The 20739-nt window shown below is 37.4% G+C and overlaps 2 protein-coding genes across 2 annotated transcripts; both read right to left on the bottom strand.

Moving 5' to 3' along the window:
• Nucleotides 1-908: 908 nt before the first annotated feature.
• LOC116261091 (dihydrolipoyllysine-residue acetyltransferase component 2 of pyruvate dehydrogenase complex, mitochondrial-like) lies at nucleotides 909-8176 on the bottom strand. The gene is made up of 19 exons (XM_031639699.1): nucleotides 8075-8176; nucleotides 7847-7913; nucleotides 7652-7749; nucleotides 7438-7556; nucleotides 6965-7005; nucleotides 6007-6062; nucleotides 5835-5909; nucleotides 5668-5760; nucleotides 4504-4752; nucleotides 4278-4350; nucleotides 2998-3092; nucleotides 2816-2901; nucleotides 2650-2725; nucleotides 2055-2122; nucleotides 1913-1979; nucleotides 1749-1844; nucleotides 1574-1676; nucleotides 1374-1469; nucleotides 909-1249 (listed from the first exon to the last, which is right to left on the bottom strand). Exons 1-19 carry the CDS (start codon nucleotides 8114-8116, stop codon nucleotides 1179-1181), a joined length of 1671 nt encoding a protein of 556 aa, XP_031495559.1. The 5' UTR covers nucleotides 8117-8176; the 3' UTR covers nucleotides 909-1178.
• Nucleotides 8177-12277: 4101 nt separating this feature from the next.
• LOC116260344 (polygalacturonate 4-alpha-galacturonosyltransferase-like) lies at nucleotides 12278-19585 on the bottom strand. Its single transcript, XM_031638606.2, has 10 exons — nucleotides 18967-19585; nucleotides 15801-15835; nucleotides 15640-15699; nucleotides 15448-15567; nucleotides 15242-15341; nucleotides 15108-15151; nucleotides 14093-14427; nucleotides 13640-13997; nucleotides 12966-13553; nucleotides 12278-12832 (listed from the first exon to the last, which is right to left on the bottom strand). The coding sequence occupies exons 1-10, from the start codon at nucleotides 19112-19114 to the stop codon at nucleotides 12557-12559; spliced, it is 2064 nt and encodes a 687-aa protein (XP_031494466.1). The 5' UTR covers nucleotides 19115-19585; the 3' UTR covers nucleotides 12278-12556.
• Between the last annotated feature and the right edge of the window lie 1154 nt (nucleotides 19586-20739).

A 20739-nucleotide genomic window follows, 5' to 3' on the forward strand; every position in this document is an offset into this window, starting at 1 on the left:
AAATATGGCTTTTGAGTGCACCATTCTATAGTCACCAGTATCAGGAGCGCGACAAAGTTAGTTTAGGCACTCCGCAATTTCGAAATGTTTTTAAGGTTTATTTTTATTTTATTTTTTTAAAAAAGAAAATGCTAGCCGAATGACTGAAAGAATAGATCGTTTTTTAGCTTCATTTCCAAATCATTCTTATAAATGAAGGCCCTTTTTCCTCTCTTCGAAAATCTAATGGGTTTCATGATATGTTACGAACAAGTTTTCCAAAAGAAATCAAGCTATAGTTTTGCTTTCCAAAATCTAAATTGGAGACAAGACAAAGTTCTTAGCAGATACCAGTGGATGTTTGCAATATCTCCAGCGTCGAAGCCCGGGGGCAATCTTCACATAGAAACAAATGTAAGTTCCTCTCGTTTTCCCTCGTCTTGTATCACCTGTTATGTGGCAAATCATGTCCTTTTTTCCCCCTTTCATTTCCTTAATCATGGACTGTAGAGTTGACCTACTGTAAACCTAAAGAGTAAACTCAACCTTTTCTTAGTGAACAAAAAGACGATGGAAACGATTGCAAGGTTGTAGATGGACCTAGTGTCATAATCTCGCCATATTAATCTCACCATGTGATTATGTTTCCAGTGGGGTGAGATACTCCCTTTTTCCATGCCCCTGAGATCGATGATTGCTTTAAAACCTGGATGAGAAACAATATACCTATCCACTAAAGTATCAGGCATCACCAGGAGTTTACGTTTCCAGTGGTCAGACTTTTTCCTATGCAGGGAATCCAGAATGATGAATTATAAAGTTGGCAAAATGCATCACCAAGCGTCCTTCCGTCAACAAAAAATGCATTACCCAAGAGTTATTCATCAACAAAACCATTTTAATAAACGAATCTGGGGGCAATATCAGGGTTACCATGATCCTCAAGCAATAACTATTTTCTTATGCAAAAATCAGCAGCAATTTGTAGTGAAATTTGTCGAATGATAAATCAGCACATCAATGATACAAAGAAAAATCTGGGCCTCTCGATCCCCGAGCTGAGCAGCAGAATATCAGTACCCATGAGAGTTTATTTTAAAAACTAAATGGCAACAAAATTTCTTAAGACATGACACGGTAGCGCTTATTTGGAAACTCAATTGGCACAAAATTTCTTTCAAGGAAATGCCACATCTGGTTTAAAGCAACATGGAAATCGGATCTTCGATGTAGCCTTTGAACGATTTGAGCCACTCGGCACCAATTGCACCTTCACATGATCAAAAGAAAGTCAGTAAAACCTGAATCTAAAACTTGCAGATTGATGGCTGAGCAAGTATAGAAAATTTAAATGAATTAGTTTAAGGAGGAAAAAGTCCGATTTGAGTGCATACCATCAATGACACGATGGTCGCAACTTAAGGTGACCGTCATGAAAGAACTGACTTTGTATTCGTCCGGCAGACCACCGGGTACTACCCTCTTTTCAGCTGTTCAAAAGTAAGTTGTTAGAAGTGGTCGGATGTTTATGGTATAGTTGGCGACCCAAGAAGGAATAAATCAAATTTCAAAATATCGCAGTTGAGAATCTTACCAGAGCCAACAGCTAGAATTGCTGCCTGGGGAGGATTGATAATAGCACAGAACTGCTTTATACCAAACGGGCCACCTAAGTTTGACACTGTAAATGTGCCTCCCTGCATCACCGAATTTCAAGAATAAAGGTCTAACAGACATAATTCTAAATAAGAAGACAGTACCACACTCACCTCATAATCTTCTGGCTTCAGGCTATTGCTTTTGGCTTTCTCAGCAAGATGTTTTACGTCTGCCGCGATGGCAGATAGCCCTTTCTTATCTGCATCCTGTGAACAAAGAAAAGTCAGAATTTGCCATTACACAGGTTGCAAAAGCATCCAAGTGAATCTCTTACTCTAACAACAGGGACAAATAGCCCATTATCGGTCTGAACAGCAACATTTATATTCACATTGTGAAACCTACAACACAAAAGTAACATCGTGTTCACTCTCCAAATGAATGTGAAAGGACATAGAAGAGAAATCAAGACTTACCGTCTGATATACTCATCTGTCCAGGAACCATTGCATTCGGGAACCTTACGATTGGCCAAAGCAGAAGCCTGTTATTGTACATGATGAAATGTTAATCAAGCAGCCTCATTGCCAAACTCAATTGAATAAACCAGGAATCCTGGAGCCACAACAAAGGAGACATATTTCGTGCCTTTTATCTGAAAATGATCTCATTTTAAAAATCAGAAGCCATAGGTTAGAAACAATTTTCCAATATCTTGTATAATATTAAGAAAAGCTGGGAGTGGATAAGGCCATTTAAGATAAGTCCTGCAGTAACACACAGGATGCTCATATTATCACCGTTTGTCAAAAAATGATGTATTAGAAATCATAGCCTAAAGCAGTTTTCCAAAGCTTGTGAAACAATGTGATCTTATCAGAATATAAGATTATTTTTGTTTATTTACGAAAAAAATTACAATTTCCAGATATTTAACATATAGGAGACTAGTATGAAAAATTTTCTTCTGCTTGCAAGTTGCATACTTCGGAAATATTTTAGTTAAGCACCATTACTATTCATGAAGAATTGCTCGACATCACCAAAGTGCAAGGTACAAAGGCAGCAAACCTTTATTACAAAGTCGTTGATGGAAAGTTTTTTCCCACCAGAAGATTCTTGCAATGAATTTAGCTGTGTGCGCAAACTGTCAGAGAACATCGGTAATCAGCACATGCAGGTTAATGACTAAACTTGAGGCAAAAAACGGATACTGACCAAAGAGGTTGGCACTCACCTCATGAGTTTATCAACACACACATCAACTGTCAAGTAATAATGAGGAATGCTTTGTTTGGAGAACAGTAGGCGGGAGGCCGTTATCTGCAAATTGACAATTGATTAAAAGAAATTATCATGTGAACAAACAAGAGAAAGGGAGGTAACTGATAATACATCAGAAATTTATTGCCTAATTACCTTTCTTATCTGTGAATGAGGAATATCAGAGTACTCCAACATTTGTGTAGCTGCTGCAGTTTTGGATGCAGCAGGGGCTTCCTTTGAACTCCGAGCTGAAAGAAAGAAGTTGCACATAATACACAGATGACAGCATCAGCAGTGCGTCAACAACAGAGAAAGCATAACCTACAAACAAACACTGAAGATACAAAAGAATCTGCAGTTTCCAAAATATCTAGCTGGATAACAGCAATCAAATAATTTCAAGAATCATTAAAAGTAGGGAGAGGAAAACCTCAATGTCTCCAAGTACTAAAATTAGTAAAAATTTGACAATAGAAGCAAAATACACAAGCCTACGTCTGCACTGGAAATAACAGCAGAAGAGTAGAAAATAAAAAATAACTGTTAACTATGAAAAGAATACACTTATTTAGGATTCCTTGTGCTAATTTCAAAACAATCACCACATCACACTAATAAAAAGCTTTTAATAATGTTAGATATATTAAAAATAGTTACCCCTGATTAGAAAGACAGATGATGATAATTTTTTCACCATACCTAAAAGTTACAGCATCTGTTCATTAAGTAAAAGTGTAAAACAGGTTTTCCTCATTTTGTTGAATGAGACATAAGCATAGAACAATATTTCATGGACCCTCTGCTTCATTGCAGTAAGCATGTCAGCCATCTTTTGCCTCATTTTAGGCATAGCCAGACCCAGGGGTTATAACAAATCCTAGTAGAACCTCCAAAATTCAACTTTGACTTGCTAAGGGGCTATGTCACGTAAGTGTGGAGTCTGTGGACACATCATTTTGAAAAACAATTAAGGTATGGGTAGCAACTTAGGATATCGAAAACTGACAGCCAGGTGGCACCTTATTTGACTCGGGTGCAGAGGCCTACTTGGTGACTCCACATGACATAGTTAAGAGGCAACCAAGTTATGAAGGCAGGGGCACCACCAACGTCTACTAATTTCAGCATTTGCTCATCCAAAGTGATGTACATTGCCTATTTAGGAAACTGGCTTCACAATATAAATTTCACTCACTAGATTAATTGTCTTCTATAGACCACTTACAGGTACTTTCTCAAATATCTGAGATCTTACCGCAAAATGAATAAATATAAAATTGGACAGCTTTTGATACAACAAAATCACCCTCAGGATTCAGACCTTCCAAGAAGGAAAAAAATATGATCCTATTCTACCAACCAGCAGCATGCTAATGACCCAAATATCATAATTCGAATCCATGACTGAATAACACGTTTGCACGAGAATATACCCAAGTAGTCATCTATGTCAGCCTTCACGATACGGCCTTCTGGCCCTGTCCCTTTAATTTTTGAAAGAGGAACCTACATCACACATGTAAGAAAATTGGTTACTCAAATGAAATTTTATAACCAAAAGTTACTTTATGCACTTCACAGTGGAGATTATTATCACAAAATTAAATGGCTAGAGTGCCGAACAGATTAATAGAATACTGTCATACAAAGATAACCTACATTGTTATCTTGTGCCAATTTTTTGGCTATTGGGCTAATGAAAATTCGATCATCTGGCCGATGGGGCTCACTCTCTTTTTTACCCTTTGTCTCAGGAACACTTTCAGGCTGGACATCTTCCTTTGCTGGATGGGAAGAATCAGAAGATTCCTTCCCAGAAGCATCATCAGAAGCAGCAGGTGATGTTGAAACTTCGTAATCCTTGAACTTTCCAACATCCGCTTCTTCCTCAACAGTAATAGCAATCACCTGGCAATAAGTACCAACAAATTATTCTGGAAAAGAATTTGAATGAATTCAGCATTTAGAGCTTATTATGTCAACTGCTTTCACTTGCAAGTTTGCTGTAACAAGAGCAGAAAATGGGGATGCCATATCACTTCTTTTTGTTTAGTTACAAACTTCAACGTTGTAGCACCTTCCTTCTCCAGCAATATACTCTTTTTTATGTCAATATATAAATTCCTATAATCATAAGCCATGAGCAGTTTCCAGCCCGAATACGGATTTAAGTTATCTAGCCATTAATTTGACCAGGGCAGCAAATTAAGACAGCCCAAAAGTTGTACGTGCAACTTCTTATTGGTGTTTAGTTTCCTCAAAAAGCTGAGAAACTAACACATTATCTTTGGACTAAAGCATGCAAAAAATCCTCTTGATCTTCATTTGCTCAGTCAATAAAGGAAAAAAAAAAGGACCTTGGGCTCTAGCACCCTTTCTTGTGGAAAAGAATGGATTGCAGGTGGAGGCAGAGGGAAGTGAGAGCAGAATATAACTGTAGTTGCAGTAACATGACCATTGCTTAATTTAACCCAGGAAATGACTTTAAATTCTAAAGTTTAAACAGTTGAATTAGTAAAAGCCAAGTAATCTTGAAACTTCCTTGTCTTATACATGAACCATTAACATGTTTCCCTTTCACTATAAGTTTATAACAACCTTCTTTTGAGGGAGCCAATGGAGACAGTGCAGAGTGGAAGAAAGTGTGGGTCAAACACTTTTAAGGTTGTCAAGATTATCGCTTCTATTTACCTTGAACCACTAGCATTGCTTGTTTGTCTTTGAACATAGGAGATGTTGTCAAAAGGTTCATAACTTTCCTCTTGTTTGATGAATGTGACAGTAATGCCAACACGTTAAAACTTAAAAGCATCTCAGTCTCACCTCACCAACTTTGATTTCTTTTGCTCCATCTCCATGGATGATCTTAGCTAAATAACCTTCCTCCATGCACTCCATTTCCACTGTTGCTTTGTCCTATCTAAATATACATGTAGCATTCAGTGAAGCAGATCCTGAAAAGTTAAGAAAAAAATGGCAAAAGTTCCTACAGTTTCAACTTCACAAAGCACTTCGCCAGGAGAAATCTTATCTCCTTCTTTCTTCAGCCACTTCGCAATGTTTCCCTATAAAAACAAGTTCAAGCTCAAGTAACTATAATATGGAAAGAGAGAATGGTTACACAAAGGCCTGAAGCTCTCTTGTTGAAGAACCAAGTCTCACCTCAGTCATCGTAGGAGAAAGAGATGGCATCCCAATCTGCTGATGAGGAGGCAACCCTGAAATAACATAGAAAATTGACTCCCATAAGTGATGCCCCTCAAACAAAAGCTCTCAGAAGGATTATTATAATAGAATTGAGAACTCGTCAAAGAAATTTAGATAAAACCAGGATATCAAGCCATAAGACAACAGAAAATAAGCAGCAGGAGAAGAAAAATGTTCAAGATAATAGCAACCAAAAGGCAGTATGATGAAAATGCACAAAAGCACAAGCCATTTACACATTGTGTGTTTCATTGTTTTGTCCACAAAAAAGGGACAAGCTTTAAATTTCAGCATGTTCCACGACTTTTACTTTGTTATGAAGTACAGGCCGAAATTGAAAGTTAACCCAGACTTTACAGAAGTTTAGATCCGAAATTCTAGGCAATCCTAGACACCTGAACCTGATTACAATTTTGCATGATAAAGCAATGGAAGTCTAGTGATGGACACCAGTTTTATCAATATTAATATTGGCGTTGTATCAGTTTGCTGATGACACAGTGTAGCAGGCTGATAAGCATCAGCCCATAGGCTCATATTTATCAGAATTCCTATATTTTTATTTGAAAAACAATATAAAACTGATACAAAATAATTAAAAGGCAGAACAAGAACTATCTTTTAAACCCATACGTACAACATTATTTCAGCAATGGACTGAATACAGGCCAATATGATAGGATATTCACATCACTTACAAGAACCATCAACAGGTTTAGTACATTTCTTTCACAACAAGTATCACATACATAATTGACCTAAAGGCTAAAAGGCTCTATGTAGTGTGGTATGTCCATGCTAACAAACCAAAAAACTGACCGTATGAACAGAAACAGAAAACGTCACTCCATTAAGAGAAGAAAACAAAACGCAAGAGGCAATATGTTAGGCAAGGAAGTAAGACTTAACCTACCAGAGGCAGATGAATATCTCCTGACTGCTTGTGGTGACGAACTGGTAAACAACAAGAACAAGAGTAAGATGCAGCCTGGCTTTTTTCAACTATTAATGTCAACAGAAGGAAATGATAAATGTTTATTTGAATTAACATGACTCAGAGCAATTTCATGCCCACTTGGGACGCGCATGTTTGACTAATTCATATGTCCGGAGTTTCCAAATTCAACCACCCTGAATCCCATATAACCATGCCAGGATTCAGAAGTCCAGGCGTTGAAAAACGCCCTTCCTGTAAAGGCATTGCAATCCAAGAATCAACTTTAGGAGATACTTTGACGGCACCCACTCATAAAAAGAGGACGGATAACTTGGGAGATAGAGGTGCAGTTTTATCAACGAGAACAGATGCACGAGACATCCAACCTATCTGAATAAAATGGCTGCGATGGAGAATATATAGAAACCCTTTTCCAGTTTAGAACCAACCGTGAGATCCCATGTCTATCTCTAAAAAACCAGCCACCATTCATGTCGACCGATGACGTGCTAATCCTGCTGATAGTTTGCAAACTTGTGCCGCTTCTTCTCTCTCCAATGCCCGAAACCTGAATACCACCCACGATGGGAAATTAAAAAAAAAAAAAATCATCCATTGAACGCTCAATAGTGCCGAAAAACAAAAGCTAACAAGATTTGTTACCTTGAAGCTGCGAATCTTCCCAGCAGAACCATCCACCGAGCTAAAATCATTCGCTTTCTTATGAGAAATGACCTCATGCTGGTGATTTCGTAAAGCGTCTGCAAGAAGAAAAACCAAGCCCAATTCAGCCACCAAAAAAATGAAAATCCAATTAGAATTTCCCAATTCCTGTAAGAACAAGGTAAGTCCACTCACCGGTGTCCTTAACAACAAAACTTGCACTGAACTGACGGATCGAAAGGGTTTGGGCGTCGGAACACAACTGAAAACACACAAGAGCACCAATCAATGGATTCTAGGAAGAGGAAGCTAAACGAAAAAGTCGCACAAGGAATTACCAGAAATGGAAAAAGAAAAGAAAAAGAAAGGAACATATAGATCAGTGGAGCAACAAAAAAAAGGCAGAACAGAAAGAAGAAGAACCTTTCTGGAGCGGCGGGTGAGAAGACGAGAAGCAGAAGCCATGGCGAGGTGAAGGTCGATGGGAGATCCGAAGTGTTACCCTTCCCTTCTCTCCTCCTTTTTAACCAGGACGCGTCCATTTCGCTTACCTTTTATTTGGGAACAATTACAGAAACGTTCTCAATTTTCTAACTAAGCTTGTCTGACCAGCCAATGTTTTAATATTTACATTCGAGCACTCAAATTCAGACATCATTCTCAAAAGCTCATCACTAGTTTATCTAATTAACGGCAAGTCATACGAAATAACAAATGTGCCCTTAGGCTGTCTTTTCCAACAAAATGTGCTGTCCGTGGTCTATCCTTTACTGGATTTGTTTTTGACATGCAATAAAACAAATGCTAGAACATGTTCTATATTAGCTTTCTAACATGAATTTGTGGCGGAGTTAGAAAATTTTGTTAAAAAGATACTTGTTTAAAAATACTTAAATTTGATAGGACACTTATATATACATAATATGATAAATATTTAAGATTCTATTTTTAAGAGACCATGTGAATAGTTGCCCACACGAGGATTCACTTAAAAATGATAAAAATATTTTCGATGGCAAATCAAAAAACACTTTATAAAAGCAAAAGTAGAATTCAAAAAATGGTAAAAAAATTGAAAATACCTCTATAACAAAATGGTATAATATATGAAATTGGCAAGATAAAAGGGAGCGGAACAATAATGAAAAGGAGAAAAATGAGGATCAAAAAGGTGCGTGGGAACGATTGCGTAACTATGTTGTATTTGCTAAACAAACATTTTAATACCTAAAACCCTTAGCAGTAATTTGTAAAGCTCCCAACCGTGGGTGCCTTATTGTAATTCTTTCCTTTTATTTGGGTCCAATGCTTATCTTCTCTTTTGGTAGGTTGGACCGTAGCAGGTGAGCGGAGCCCTTGCTTTGAGGCGTCCCAAACCTGAGCCGCCTACCATGTTGATTAAGCATTAAACTAATTAATCACTCTTAACTATTTTGTGTAATTAATCATATAATCAAGTCTTTATTTTTTATTTTTCACTTATATATATATATATATGTATATATTATATAAAGAAAACTATCATAAAATCCTCAAAGTTGTACCCTTATATTTCATGGTTATACCTTGTTTTCTGGTTTCTATAAAATTTATGATTAAATTGGCTTATCGAGCTTACTACTGTTTGCTGGTCAGATAATTAACATACAGGTGACAGCGATGGTGAGATTCCAACCTTGGTCATTTGGATTATGAGCCACCTTACCGCCCAGTTGAGTCTAACTTTAAAGTTTTTTATCTTGGTATTTTTAGTGGTGGGATTTTAAATTTTGTGTTTGTTGGGTAATCTGGATATATGCATTTTTTCAAGAAAAAAAAAAGTAAAAAATATGGACGAACTTAGGGGGCTTATGTATATATTAAGAAAAGAAAACGCGCTCTTTGTTTACCTAAAAATTCCCAAAACCAGTTCTTGGTTTTCTGGATAAGCATAGCCTCGAGAACTGAGTCCCTTTTTGGTGTGGTGTCCACATGTGAGAACCACCGCTGCCAGGAAGTATGCAGTAGTATGTAGTAAAAGAGAATGCAAAGGAAAATGATATAAAGATTTGTTGCTATATCTGTATAATTATTTGTAATTTAGACGTTATTGTTGTAAATTTATTAACGAAATTTTTTTTTTTTTTTGAAAAAATCATGTTCATAAAAAAACTTTCATAACCATCACAACCACTGAATCTGCATTCTTTTGAATAATCATGCACATCAAATATCCAATAAAGTCAGGACTGCAAAAAAAAAAGCAGCATTAGATGATTATATAAAAAGCGTGTCCAATAAAAAAATTGTTTACTTTATTATTTTGAATAAGTTTCCAGCAATGCTTCCTGATCTGATATCATTAATTTATGGAACCACCAAGTTATTTTAACTTTGTCAAGGCCATCAATTTGCAATAGATTTGTTAACACTAGGGAGACCCGCAGAAATTAAATAATCGAATATATGAAGTGCAGTTGTTTAATGCACACATATATGTTAAACCAGATGAAGACATGGTCTCCCAGTCATCTCAAACGCCTGTGAATTTCACTCTGCACAAATGCTTTATTTTTTATTTTAATTTTTGGAGTTTATTTCAACACACTTTCACATTAGTATATTACTATTATTATTACTACTATTATTATCATCATTATTATTGATATTTCACTCTTTAAGCATATCCAAAATAAGAAAGAATAATATTTTTTTTAGAAAACTGTGAGCATAACTAGATTCATATAACAAAATCAACATGGGAAAGCAAGATACTTTATAACTTAAAACGGGGTAGATAAACGAAATTCTTAAAGAACTTTCACCTTCAAATTTACAGTCAAAAGGTGACAGGGCGCGATAAAGTTACATATTTTGCCTACAATTGAGAAAAAGGGAAACTACATTTTATGTTTCTCTTAAGAAGGTTGTACTTTTCCTGAAGTCACCAAATAAACTTCTGTTAATTTGAGAAACAGAAAGCTTTAACAGAAATGTTCTTTTTCAACTGCATCATGTGTTCCTCTTAATAAAGGTTATACTTTTTATAAGAGCCATCAAATAAAGGCATGAACAGTGGGGAGGCCATAATTTCAAAAATTTTCACCAGGGTTGAAATTTATTTGGTAAATCTCAATTTTCCAAAGCATGGGGGGAGGGCTCCGCCACTGGACATGAAATGAAATTCTGTTAATTTGAGAAAGATCAACTACAACTTTTTTTCAGTATTACTCTTTCTTACTAAATTACATTGTTATTATTTTAAGTTACATACTAAAAATCGATCAGTGTGAAAAAATAATAGCACAATTTACTCTTGGGAAGAAAAATTGCACTTAACATCATTTTCTCTCAAGTAAGATAACGTTTAATTCAAGCACTTATTTGACAGCATGTGGTAAAAAGTTAAGACAGAAAAAGAAAATGCTCTTTGTATTTGTGGTCAGAAAAAAAAAAACACTTTCAAAAATTAAATTAAATGTGAAAAGAAAGTCTAGAAGCTGAGTGAAATAGCAAAAAGACAGGCCCACATCCTCCCCCAAGTGATGCTGCACTTTCTTGCCGTGAATCGCCACGGGATCTGAAAGTTCCACCGAGATTTCTTATTTGGTTCGATTGGGCACCATATGAAAAGAAGTCCAAAAATGTTCCCAATTTCTTCTAATGTGCTTTCTAGCTAGAAGAGTCACATCTCATACATTATTCTCCACACTTCGTTTCTTTCAAGTTCTCATTAAAAGCCAGACCACTAGTTCAAGTTTCTTGGGATGCATCTTTCTCAATCTTGAGTTGCCTTGGTTCTCAAAGAGGATTTTTAATGTATGGAAAATACAAAGGGCCAAATACACGATTAAAGAGAAACAAAATTAAGTATTTTTTTTTCTCAGCGGAGGAAACATTCGGATGATCCATGCGTGTGTTTTTCCTTGCTAAATATAATCTGAAAATATCTTCCAGTACTCAAGGTTACATGACAACCAGACATTTTTACAATTTTCTTCTCAGAGGCTTATTTTCATTACATTACAATGCTAAAGGAAGAGGACGTAAGAAAATTCTATTGCGCTCTCATTGGTTAGTGGAGGTCCCGACTTTTCATAGGAAAAGAGTAGCACAGCCTTTCCCTTTCGGAATACCTTTCCTATAACTGTGTCCTCTCATAGGAAAGAAACGTCATAAAGTGGTTGGTATCATCAGATATTTGATTGCAGAATGGTTTTCCCTTTTCTTCCAGGTGAAAATCATCTCATCCATGGGGTAAAATTTTCCGATCATCCACAATAGGTTTACATGACAAGAAATAACAATTCAAAGGAAATTGGAAGAAGAATATGAGAACTGCAAACACAAAAAGGAGACGAAAGACTTACAGAGATTTAACAGGGTCTGTCTTTTGCCCACCATATTTATTTCTTTAGCTAGTTGAAAGCATGCGTAAGAGATGAAAACAGAAACTAATGTCAAGAAACTCCACTCACACCTTCCTGTCATTTCCAACCCCACCTCCTACAGTCCCAGATGAAAAAGATAGAAATGATCTTAATCTTGCTCCAACCTCCTCCCCCCCCCCCCGCCACAATGCTCGCAAGTTTTTCTAAGGGTCGAGAACCATGCTGCTGAGACATGCCTCAAGTGATCCCACAAAAATGAAACCCACAAAAAAGAGGCGGTTCTCAATCCCTTTCCATGAAGATCATTTTGTCTTAACCAAATTTCATATGCCAGATTAATTAGTATATACATGCCACCAATGGCTCAAAAGCGTGAGTACTTCAACTCAATTGGAAAATGAATGAAAAATTGAATCACAAAACTATGGGGTGCATATGTGGAAAGAATCATCACGCGGTAGGTGAAGGAAGACCCCAGCTGTGTCAGGATGCCCTTTACAATTGGTTTCATCAGGCTGCAAATGAAGAGACCTCACTACTCGCTGAGCTTGCACGTCTTAAGCATGGGGTGGTCATACTTGATGTACTTGGTCCAGTATGGCCTGTACTTTGTCATCGCAATGTCCAGCCAGGGCTTCATATTCCCGTTATAGTGTACAACAGCAGCATTCTCAATCTCAGAACGATCAACGGTAGGGTTGTAACCCAACCCCAAAACGTGCCATGACTTGTCCAGAGGTTGAGTCAGTCCATAAAATGTAATAAGACCAGGAGGCAATGTTCCAAGCTTCCAGAGGGTTCGGCCTTCGTTCTGGTCACAGATAGCACAGAGGACGGTATCAGGAGTGTAGGTAAGGAAAAGGAACCTAAAACTGCAGAATATGGAAAAAAAAAAAAAAAAACTTTAATGCAAACAAAAATGAAGCACAATCTGAAGATCGCACCATATTTTGCCACTTGTGATAAATGCCTGTGATATCCCTCTTCTTCCATTCCTTCAAGTCAAAAACATTCATGCCATACGCCCATCCACAGGCGTTTGGACTGAAATGCCTGGATATATGCGGGTTTGAAAAATTGAGGTACTTGTCAAACCTATGAAAGCTCTGTCCACATGTCTCCACGGCCCCATTTACTTTGCCCTTTAGATCAACTGACCACAATGGCGTCAAATCTTTTTGAACCACAATGTCATCATCGAGGAACAAGATTTTATCTAGCTTGGGATAAACCTGTGGGAGGTAGAATCTCAGATGGTTCAGCATGGACAAGTATTTTGGGTTTCTGTACTTCAGATTGGAAGAACCTGCCGAAAGAGTGGTCGGATGATCTGCTTTGAAGTAGTATTCTTTCATCGATGCAGATTCAAGCTGCTTCAGGACAGGACAATATGATGAGTTCAGCCACCTGAACTCATCAACATTTTCAACGTGAATTGTTGCATTTCCTGGTGGATTAAGCAAAAACCACATATTCATGGCCCCAAAATTGAGCTTGTCAGTTACCAAATGGAACACATGCTTTTCTGGTTCCTGAAATTTAATTCATAGATGAGCCATGTGAGAAGAACAAGAAAAACTAATGTAGGCAAAACAAACATATGATTTATGTTTCATACCTTTGCATTCATTATTGTTGAGTTGACAACAACTGATGCAGCCAATACATTATCAGAGAACAGGGCATAATGGTATAAAGTTGGGTCCTCCAGTTTTTCCGTGTTAGGAAACTTCCTTTTCTCAGGAGGAAGCAAGTAATATGCTATTGCCAAGCGCATGGATAAGCAATGAATTGCATTCGGAATTGTCTTAGCTGCCAGTTGGCTTAAAAATATGCTTTGCTTCTTTAAGCTTCTCACCTGCTCATCTGCAGCTTGAAGCATAGCTCGTAGCTTCTGTGTTACCAGCCCACAATCATGAAGACGCATTCTGGACTTCGATAACGTGTCACCCATTAATTTCATCTTTTCAATTGGACTGTGATATAGATAGTAGAGTGAGCAGTCAAAGCAATGTAATGGTGAAACACAACATGCCATCTACTTAATGTATGATCAATAGGTAAAGCTCACCTGCGTGTGAGATCAGCATCAATACTAGTTTCTCCTAGAGATCGTTGGCTCTCTTTCAAACGAAGCATAAGCTCCTCATACAGATCAAGCCTATTCTTCGATTTTGCTATGCCTGCATATACCTCAGCCATGATGATTTGGTCTCTTATAGCTCTTACAGTGGTATCAGAGTTTTCATTTACATTCTCCTTCCTCCATATGTTATATTTTCCAAGTACAGCAGAGTCCACAGCCTTTGAACGCTCAATTGCAGCATTTTCAAGCTTGACAGTAGCTTCACTGTTATATTGTACAAGTTCAGCAGCCCTTTTTTCCTTCCTCTTCTGTCTCAACACCTGTGGGAGCATAGACTTCATAAGAATCAATTCCAATTTATACAAACTGAAGAAGATAATGAAACAAAAAACCAGATGTAAAGATATCTCAGAAACATGTCAAGGTAATAAAGCATCAGTTAATGAAAGCATACATGCAAGAAGGTTCTGAAAAGAAATCCCCCCCAAAAAAAAGTGCAACAATCAGGTTTGGGGAGATGAGAACCAATCCAAACAACTCAGTTGCAGCCTAGCTCCAGGCTAACATGATGAACCTCCCCAAGAGGAACACTTTCCTGTAGATATGGTCGCTCTGAAAGAATATCCTCTTACATATAATTGAACAAAAGATAATTATGACTGCAAACGTTCCTAAAAACTCTTTCTTTCTATATTTTGAAGCCTTCCCTTATAATATTCTCATTGGGACTCGATATGTGTCCTACATTATCTGAAGATATTATAAGCCCACAATATTTCTAGAAGCCAATTTGCAGAGGTATGCTCAGAAAAATCCTGAGAAAATAGCTCATTCCTCAAACCCTTTTGAATTGTCTCACAGTATATTGATGATGTCTTTCCTTTTTTCTTTCTCATAGCCATTTGTTTTTTACCACAAGAAGTCAGGCTGTCTTAAGAAACACAAACTTTCATACAAAATTAGACTTCAAATAAAGAACATAAAACTTAGAAAACATTACCCTTCGGGCTATCTTTATCGGAGTATCAGTAGCTTCAGGATGATCTGCAGTAAATCAAAACAGTCAGAGAGATCATAGTTCTTCCAGAAGTTTCTGTTGAGAAACATCAAAAGAAAATGCTATGCCAACTATACCAGGTACAGCTTCTTTGATATCTTTCTGAGAAGCTTCTTTTATGTCTTTATTCTTCGGAGTTTCTTGTTCAGTTGCTTTGCGACCATCAATAAATGCATCCTGCTTGACAAACATTGTATTTTGGGTTATTGGTTCTATCCTAAGGAAACAGAAGGTAGTAAAGGTGTGACAATCCGCATCAAAGTACACAATTAAAAAAAATTACCTGTTTGCCTGCACTATCCGAATTTACATACACCCATGAAGAAGGCAACCCATTAGGCCTTGAAATATTAAGACTGAGAGGACCAGAGTCATCTAAGTTGGCTTTGATGATATCAACAACCTAAAAATGGATCCAACTAATGAGCTTTTAGTATATGAAGCATATGAAAATGCACAAGCATCATTTCCTTGCCTCTTGAGAAAACAGGGAATTAATGTGCTGCATAGCCAGCTTTTTCCTCCAATCCAATGGCTGCACAAGCAGAAGACACATATTAAGCATACACTTTGACTTAAAGTATTTATCCCATGGCAACAAGACTGGTCAAACAGATATCCAGATTTGCAACCTACCTGTCCGTTGGGATCAGTCAAAAAATCCATATGACCTGAGAAATGGACGACCAGATATCACTGGATTGGTTAGTAGAGAAAAAATTTTAATTTTGAAACATAGCAGTAGACAACACATAGGTTTTGTCCTCTAAGTGACAACAGCAAAAGTACAGCAATCAGATGCTATAAGATGAAACACAATCATTTCCTTGAACTTCTAATAGAGATATTAATATGAGTTAGCTAATGACAACATACAAAGACACACCATCCTTTCTGAAACCCAGACAAATCAAAAGTTTATTACTAAAGTTATGCAACAGATTATGCACAAAGAGCTTAAAATAAATGGAATCCTAGTTCTGTGTAGTTTTCATTTGCATCACGGGTTAGGCATAGGAATATTGCTTTGAAGTCATGGTTCCCAAATCCCAAACCACACTAAAACTGAGGACACAAAAAATTGAAGTTTTTGGCTACTTTCTGCTGGAGAACTGTTTTGAACCTGTCCAAGATATAGCCAGAAACAGGATTCTGGTAAACATCTCCAAGAATCTATTGAATCCTTCTTCATTTACAAGAATCAGGTTGCAACTTTGTACAAAATAAAAGCAAGAACAAAGGTATATCAGTAGTTATAGCCCTATCATCACCCAAAAGAAAAGAAAGTAGGATCTGGTGTAGCTTAGTCAGATGAAGACTTGGACACTTTGTAACATGGACACTTCCGAAAAGCCAAGGACGTCGACATGGCCGGACAAGGGCATGGGTACAGGCGTGGGTCTGGACACAGCCTGGACATGGATTTGACCGTACCAGGTGGGGTCAACTGCACCCAAGGCCGTATTTGACCATGTTTTATTTAGTCAAAGTTGACCAAGCCCACTTCCGTCCAACATTTGGTATCTTTTTCAATTCTGATAATGTTGCATTGTTCTTCTTGTTTGCTAATTCTTTTTTGATGATGTAAAACAGTTCATTTCTGCAGATTTTGTAGTTTATATTTTTCTATGTGCTTTCTTTGTACTTTCTTTATCTGACCGTTTTCTGTTTATGTACCTGATAAAAGCCTAAAATAGACAGAGTATGCATGTAATGCCAGTAATAATTTGTAATGATTCTGGAAGTGTCTGCGTATCACCATGTATATGTATAATCTGTGTGTTCTTGCCACGGTGCTACCTTCACGTTCTTGCTTTTTTAATACTGAAAATTTTTCAAAGATAAGCTAATAAATGTAAGCCTATAACAAGGTTCAGCATATGTGACTGCAGTAGTGCAGTTCTACTTTCTTATATTTTCATATATATATAAACCACACATAAGCTACAAGTGTATAAATATGTGTATGCATGTTTTGTATGGTTGTATCACCGTACCCAAGTATTTTGAAATTGCACTGTACCCATATCTGTATTGGTGCCTATGCCGGCACCTGCACCTATACCCATGTGACATAGTTACACAACAGGTAAGATATCAATCATTTAAATGGTAGCACTATAAGTATAAGCCTCACATGATTCAACATGTTCTCCAAAACAACTTGATTCCAGGCCTAAGATTGCTATAGTATAGAAATTTGACAGATCATGATTGATTAACTCTTCAAAGTCTAATTGCTCAAGGATCCAAAATGAAGCCCTTCTCAGTTCCTGTTCTCCCACGGGGGAAGTAAGATTTCAAAGTAAAGAAAACAGGAAACAGGCTAGGCACGTACCTAATTAAAGATTGAGGTTATCAATCAATGCCAACAATAAAGAATTGATCCAATTTTTTAGGTACAATCAGATTTCATGCATGGACAAGTGCATTAACAGAAAGAAGGGGTAGTGGATCCAAGGGAATAAGTACATCAATGATTATGTGCAAACCAGAGAGACCATCATGTCACCTGAACCCGCCAATCAAAAGAAGTAGTGGACACAAGTTAAATGGTTTTTTGCAGCCCAGGTAAGAAGTAATTACCATGAGCCCGAATAAAGATTGCCTTTTAAGGCTACCTATCGAAGCACAATATTGTGAGAAACAGTGAACCTGAAGCATGAGTGTGTCAGTGTCCCATTACAACCAATGATTCTGTCAGGTTGCTTGAGTCAACCACAAGCTGAATGTGAGAAAGAAACACAAGATCCTCAGTTTAAAATGGATTGCTAAAGCAAAGAATTGTCGGGAAACTCATGATATGGCTGACCATCAGATTTAACCTCATATTTCCAAACTCATGCTTCATCATGAGACTAGGATTAGGTAGAGGACTTATGGATTACTTTAGGTCAGAAATTATTACTCTACTCGGAATTGACCAAAAAATCTAGACGCCAATTAAGTCTCTTCATGAAAACTTATCTTCCGGTATTGCTGAAATATTCTTTCACTTGACAAAACCTTCTAATGAGAAGGATGACTCGTAACATGCACACTAACTGCAGGACTTCCAACACCAGCGTAGGTGACAGGATGAAAGGACTAGGATCCAAGTAGATCTGCTGTAACATTGATTTATGAATGAAACAAGTCAACTTAATCCTGAGAAACAAGCACAAGGCTTCACATTTGACACAACGAAGAAAGACCAACAAGGATTAGCTTCCATCTTGTAACACCGTGCATGTTCTCTCCTATTCAAAGAGGAAACATGGTAAAAAAAGAAGTGGCAATGAATATTTACTGCACAAGTATTGGCCTCAAATATTCACATGATACCAATCCATAATATTCTAGAAACGAAGCCAAAACAGACGCATACAGAAAGACCCAACGATAATCAAAGTGAGAAGATGCGTGCAAAGATGAAAGAAAGCATAGTCAGCGAGTGCAAACAACAAATTCCTTCAGACACATTAATGCTCATCAATCACCTTTCTCCAAACTTTGGGTCTCTCAGGCCAACTAAGAAAAGAAACAGAAAGAATGAGAACCCCATATCTCCTCAGATCTCCACATAGAAGCAATCAAATTCTGACTAATTAAAGCTGAACTCTTTATTATCCAATCATCAAGCAAATTAGGTCATGCTGCAGGATCAAGGAAAAAAACGTGCCAGATTTCGACACAATCTAAACGGGAGAAAATATAAACCACCGCAAAGCAAATCGACTGAAGGAAGCCAAACCAATATGACAATGCACGGGCAGAAGAAGTCGAAATCCAGAAACAGGAGAGGAAATTTTCAGGAACCTACCGTACGACGCGGAGCCTTTTCCTCTGATGACCAAGAAGCAAAGAGGCGCTATGACGGAGACGACGAGAAAAGCCGCGAGCGAAACCCGAAAAGTCGCGGCCCTGCTCCTCTGGCCGCCGACGCCAGACGGCCCCCGTCTCAACGCCATCGATCAAGGACGTATCCTTACCAGAGAGAAAAAAGTGGCACAAATTTCCTTCCTAAAAACAAAATGAATCTCCCAAAAAACAAGCAAGACAAAAAAAATCCCGAATAATCCTTCCTATAGATCACATCTCAGATCCACAACCACAACGCTCGCACATTGCCTCAGAATCACAATAAATCTCCTCCAACCAACCAAAAGGAAAGCGATAATGGAGAAGAATTAGGGCACAGGTGACAGATCCGCCGGCAACAGTCCTCGCTTCCCATTTCCACCTCCTCCTTCTTCCTGCTCCCGCCTTCTCCCCATTCTCTGCAATTATATACACGGATATCGTCACACTATCTCTCTCCCTCTGTAATTTGGTAATGTTTTTTACTCTTGGGAGAAAATTAAAGGAGACGGACAGCCGTTGTCCTTGCCTTTTATAGGGAACATCGAGAACATGAAAGAAATTCCCATCTACAGAAGTTTTTATTTTCGGATCAAAAATTGCAAAGAGGTAGCACCTTGTCGACAAATAGATTTCATTTATATATCATGATGGCGATTAAAAGGACAATGACAAACTATTATTTATCTATGAATTATGAATTACGAGAGAGAGGGAGAAAGAGTCCGTGCTTGCGTGTGTTCTTGATGGAGCAAAGCTGTAAATTTCTTAAATTACATAGAAAACATAATTAGATGCCTCACTAAATTGAAAAGAACAAAAGAGACTTTTGAACTGTATAAAACTTAATTTGTAAACTACATTTTCATAAAAAAATTTGTGGGCGTTTGACGGTCTTGAATTTGAAAACTAAAAGAGAAGTTTGTATTTGATCTCAAACTCTCTTCCTTCCTTTTTGATCTTAAATCCGATCTAAAACTGAATTTATTCTTTAAAAAACAAAAATCGCTACACTCTAGTCAACAAGTGGCCCATTTTTTATTTATGAAGTAGGCCCCGCTTAATGGTGTTTGAGGGCTGTCGGTGAGTCGATTCAAACCCTGCTTCGTGCCCATTTGTGCGTCTTAAGCAAAACCACTAGGATGGTGTGTTTGATAGGTCTAGATCTCAGATCTAAAATCCTTTTTATATTAACCTACGTAATAAATAAATAGTAGATTTCACCGCTATATATAAAAAAATGAAGATTCCAAGTCCTCGGTATAAACGGATGGATGGGGTCTTGACTTCAAATTTTTGAATTTGATATCCAATGATCTTATATCAATGGTAAACTTGAGTGCCCCTACAGTATCTACCCAAACACAAGGGCGGAGCTAAGGTAGGGCTCGCTCGGGCCGTGGCCCCGCTTTAAATTTTTGTTTTTAAATGTATATGTAAATTTTAGAAAATTCGCTTGTTATATATAAAAATTTTAAAAAATAATTTTTTGGCCCTAGTCAAAATTTATAAACTTTAATTTGAGTCTCTTTGTGAAAAATTTCTGGTTCTGCCCCTACATTCACAAAGTGTATGAATGTGCATATTGTGCGACTTTGTGCATGTGTTTGAAGCATTCGTCCGATGACTAGATGTTTGAACACATATGAAGAAGGATGGAACATCCAAGCAATTTCTTCTTCAATTTCTCAACTACAAGCGAATATCTTTTTTCAAGTTGAAAGACGTCGTCGTT

Source organism: Nymphaea colorata, chromosome 9, assembly GCF_008831285.2.
Source record: "Nymphaea colorata isolate Beijing-Zhang1983 chromosome 9, ASM883128v2, whole genome shotgun sequence".
In the NCBI taxonomy this organism is placed as follows: Eukaryota; Viridiplantae; Streptophyta; class Magnoliopsida; order Nymphaeales; family Nymphaeaceae; genus Nymphaea; species Nymphaea colorata.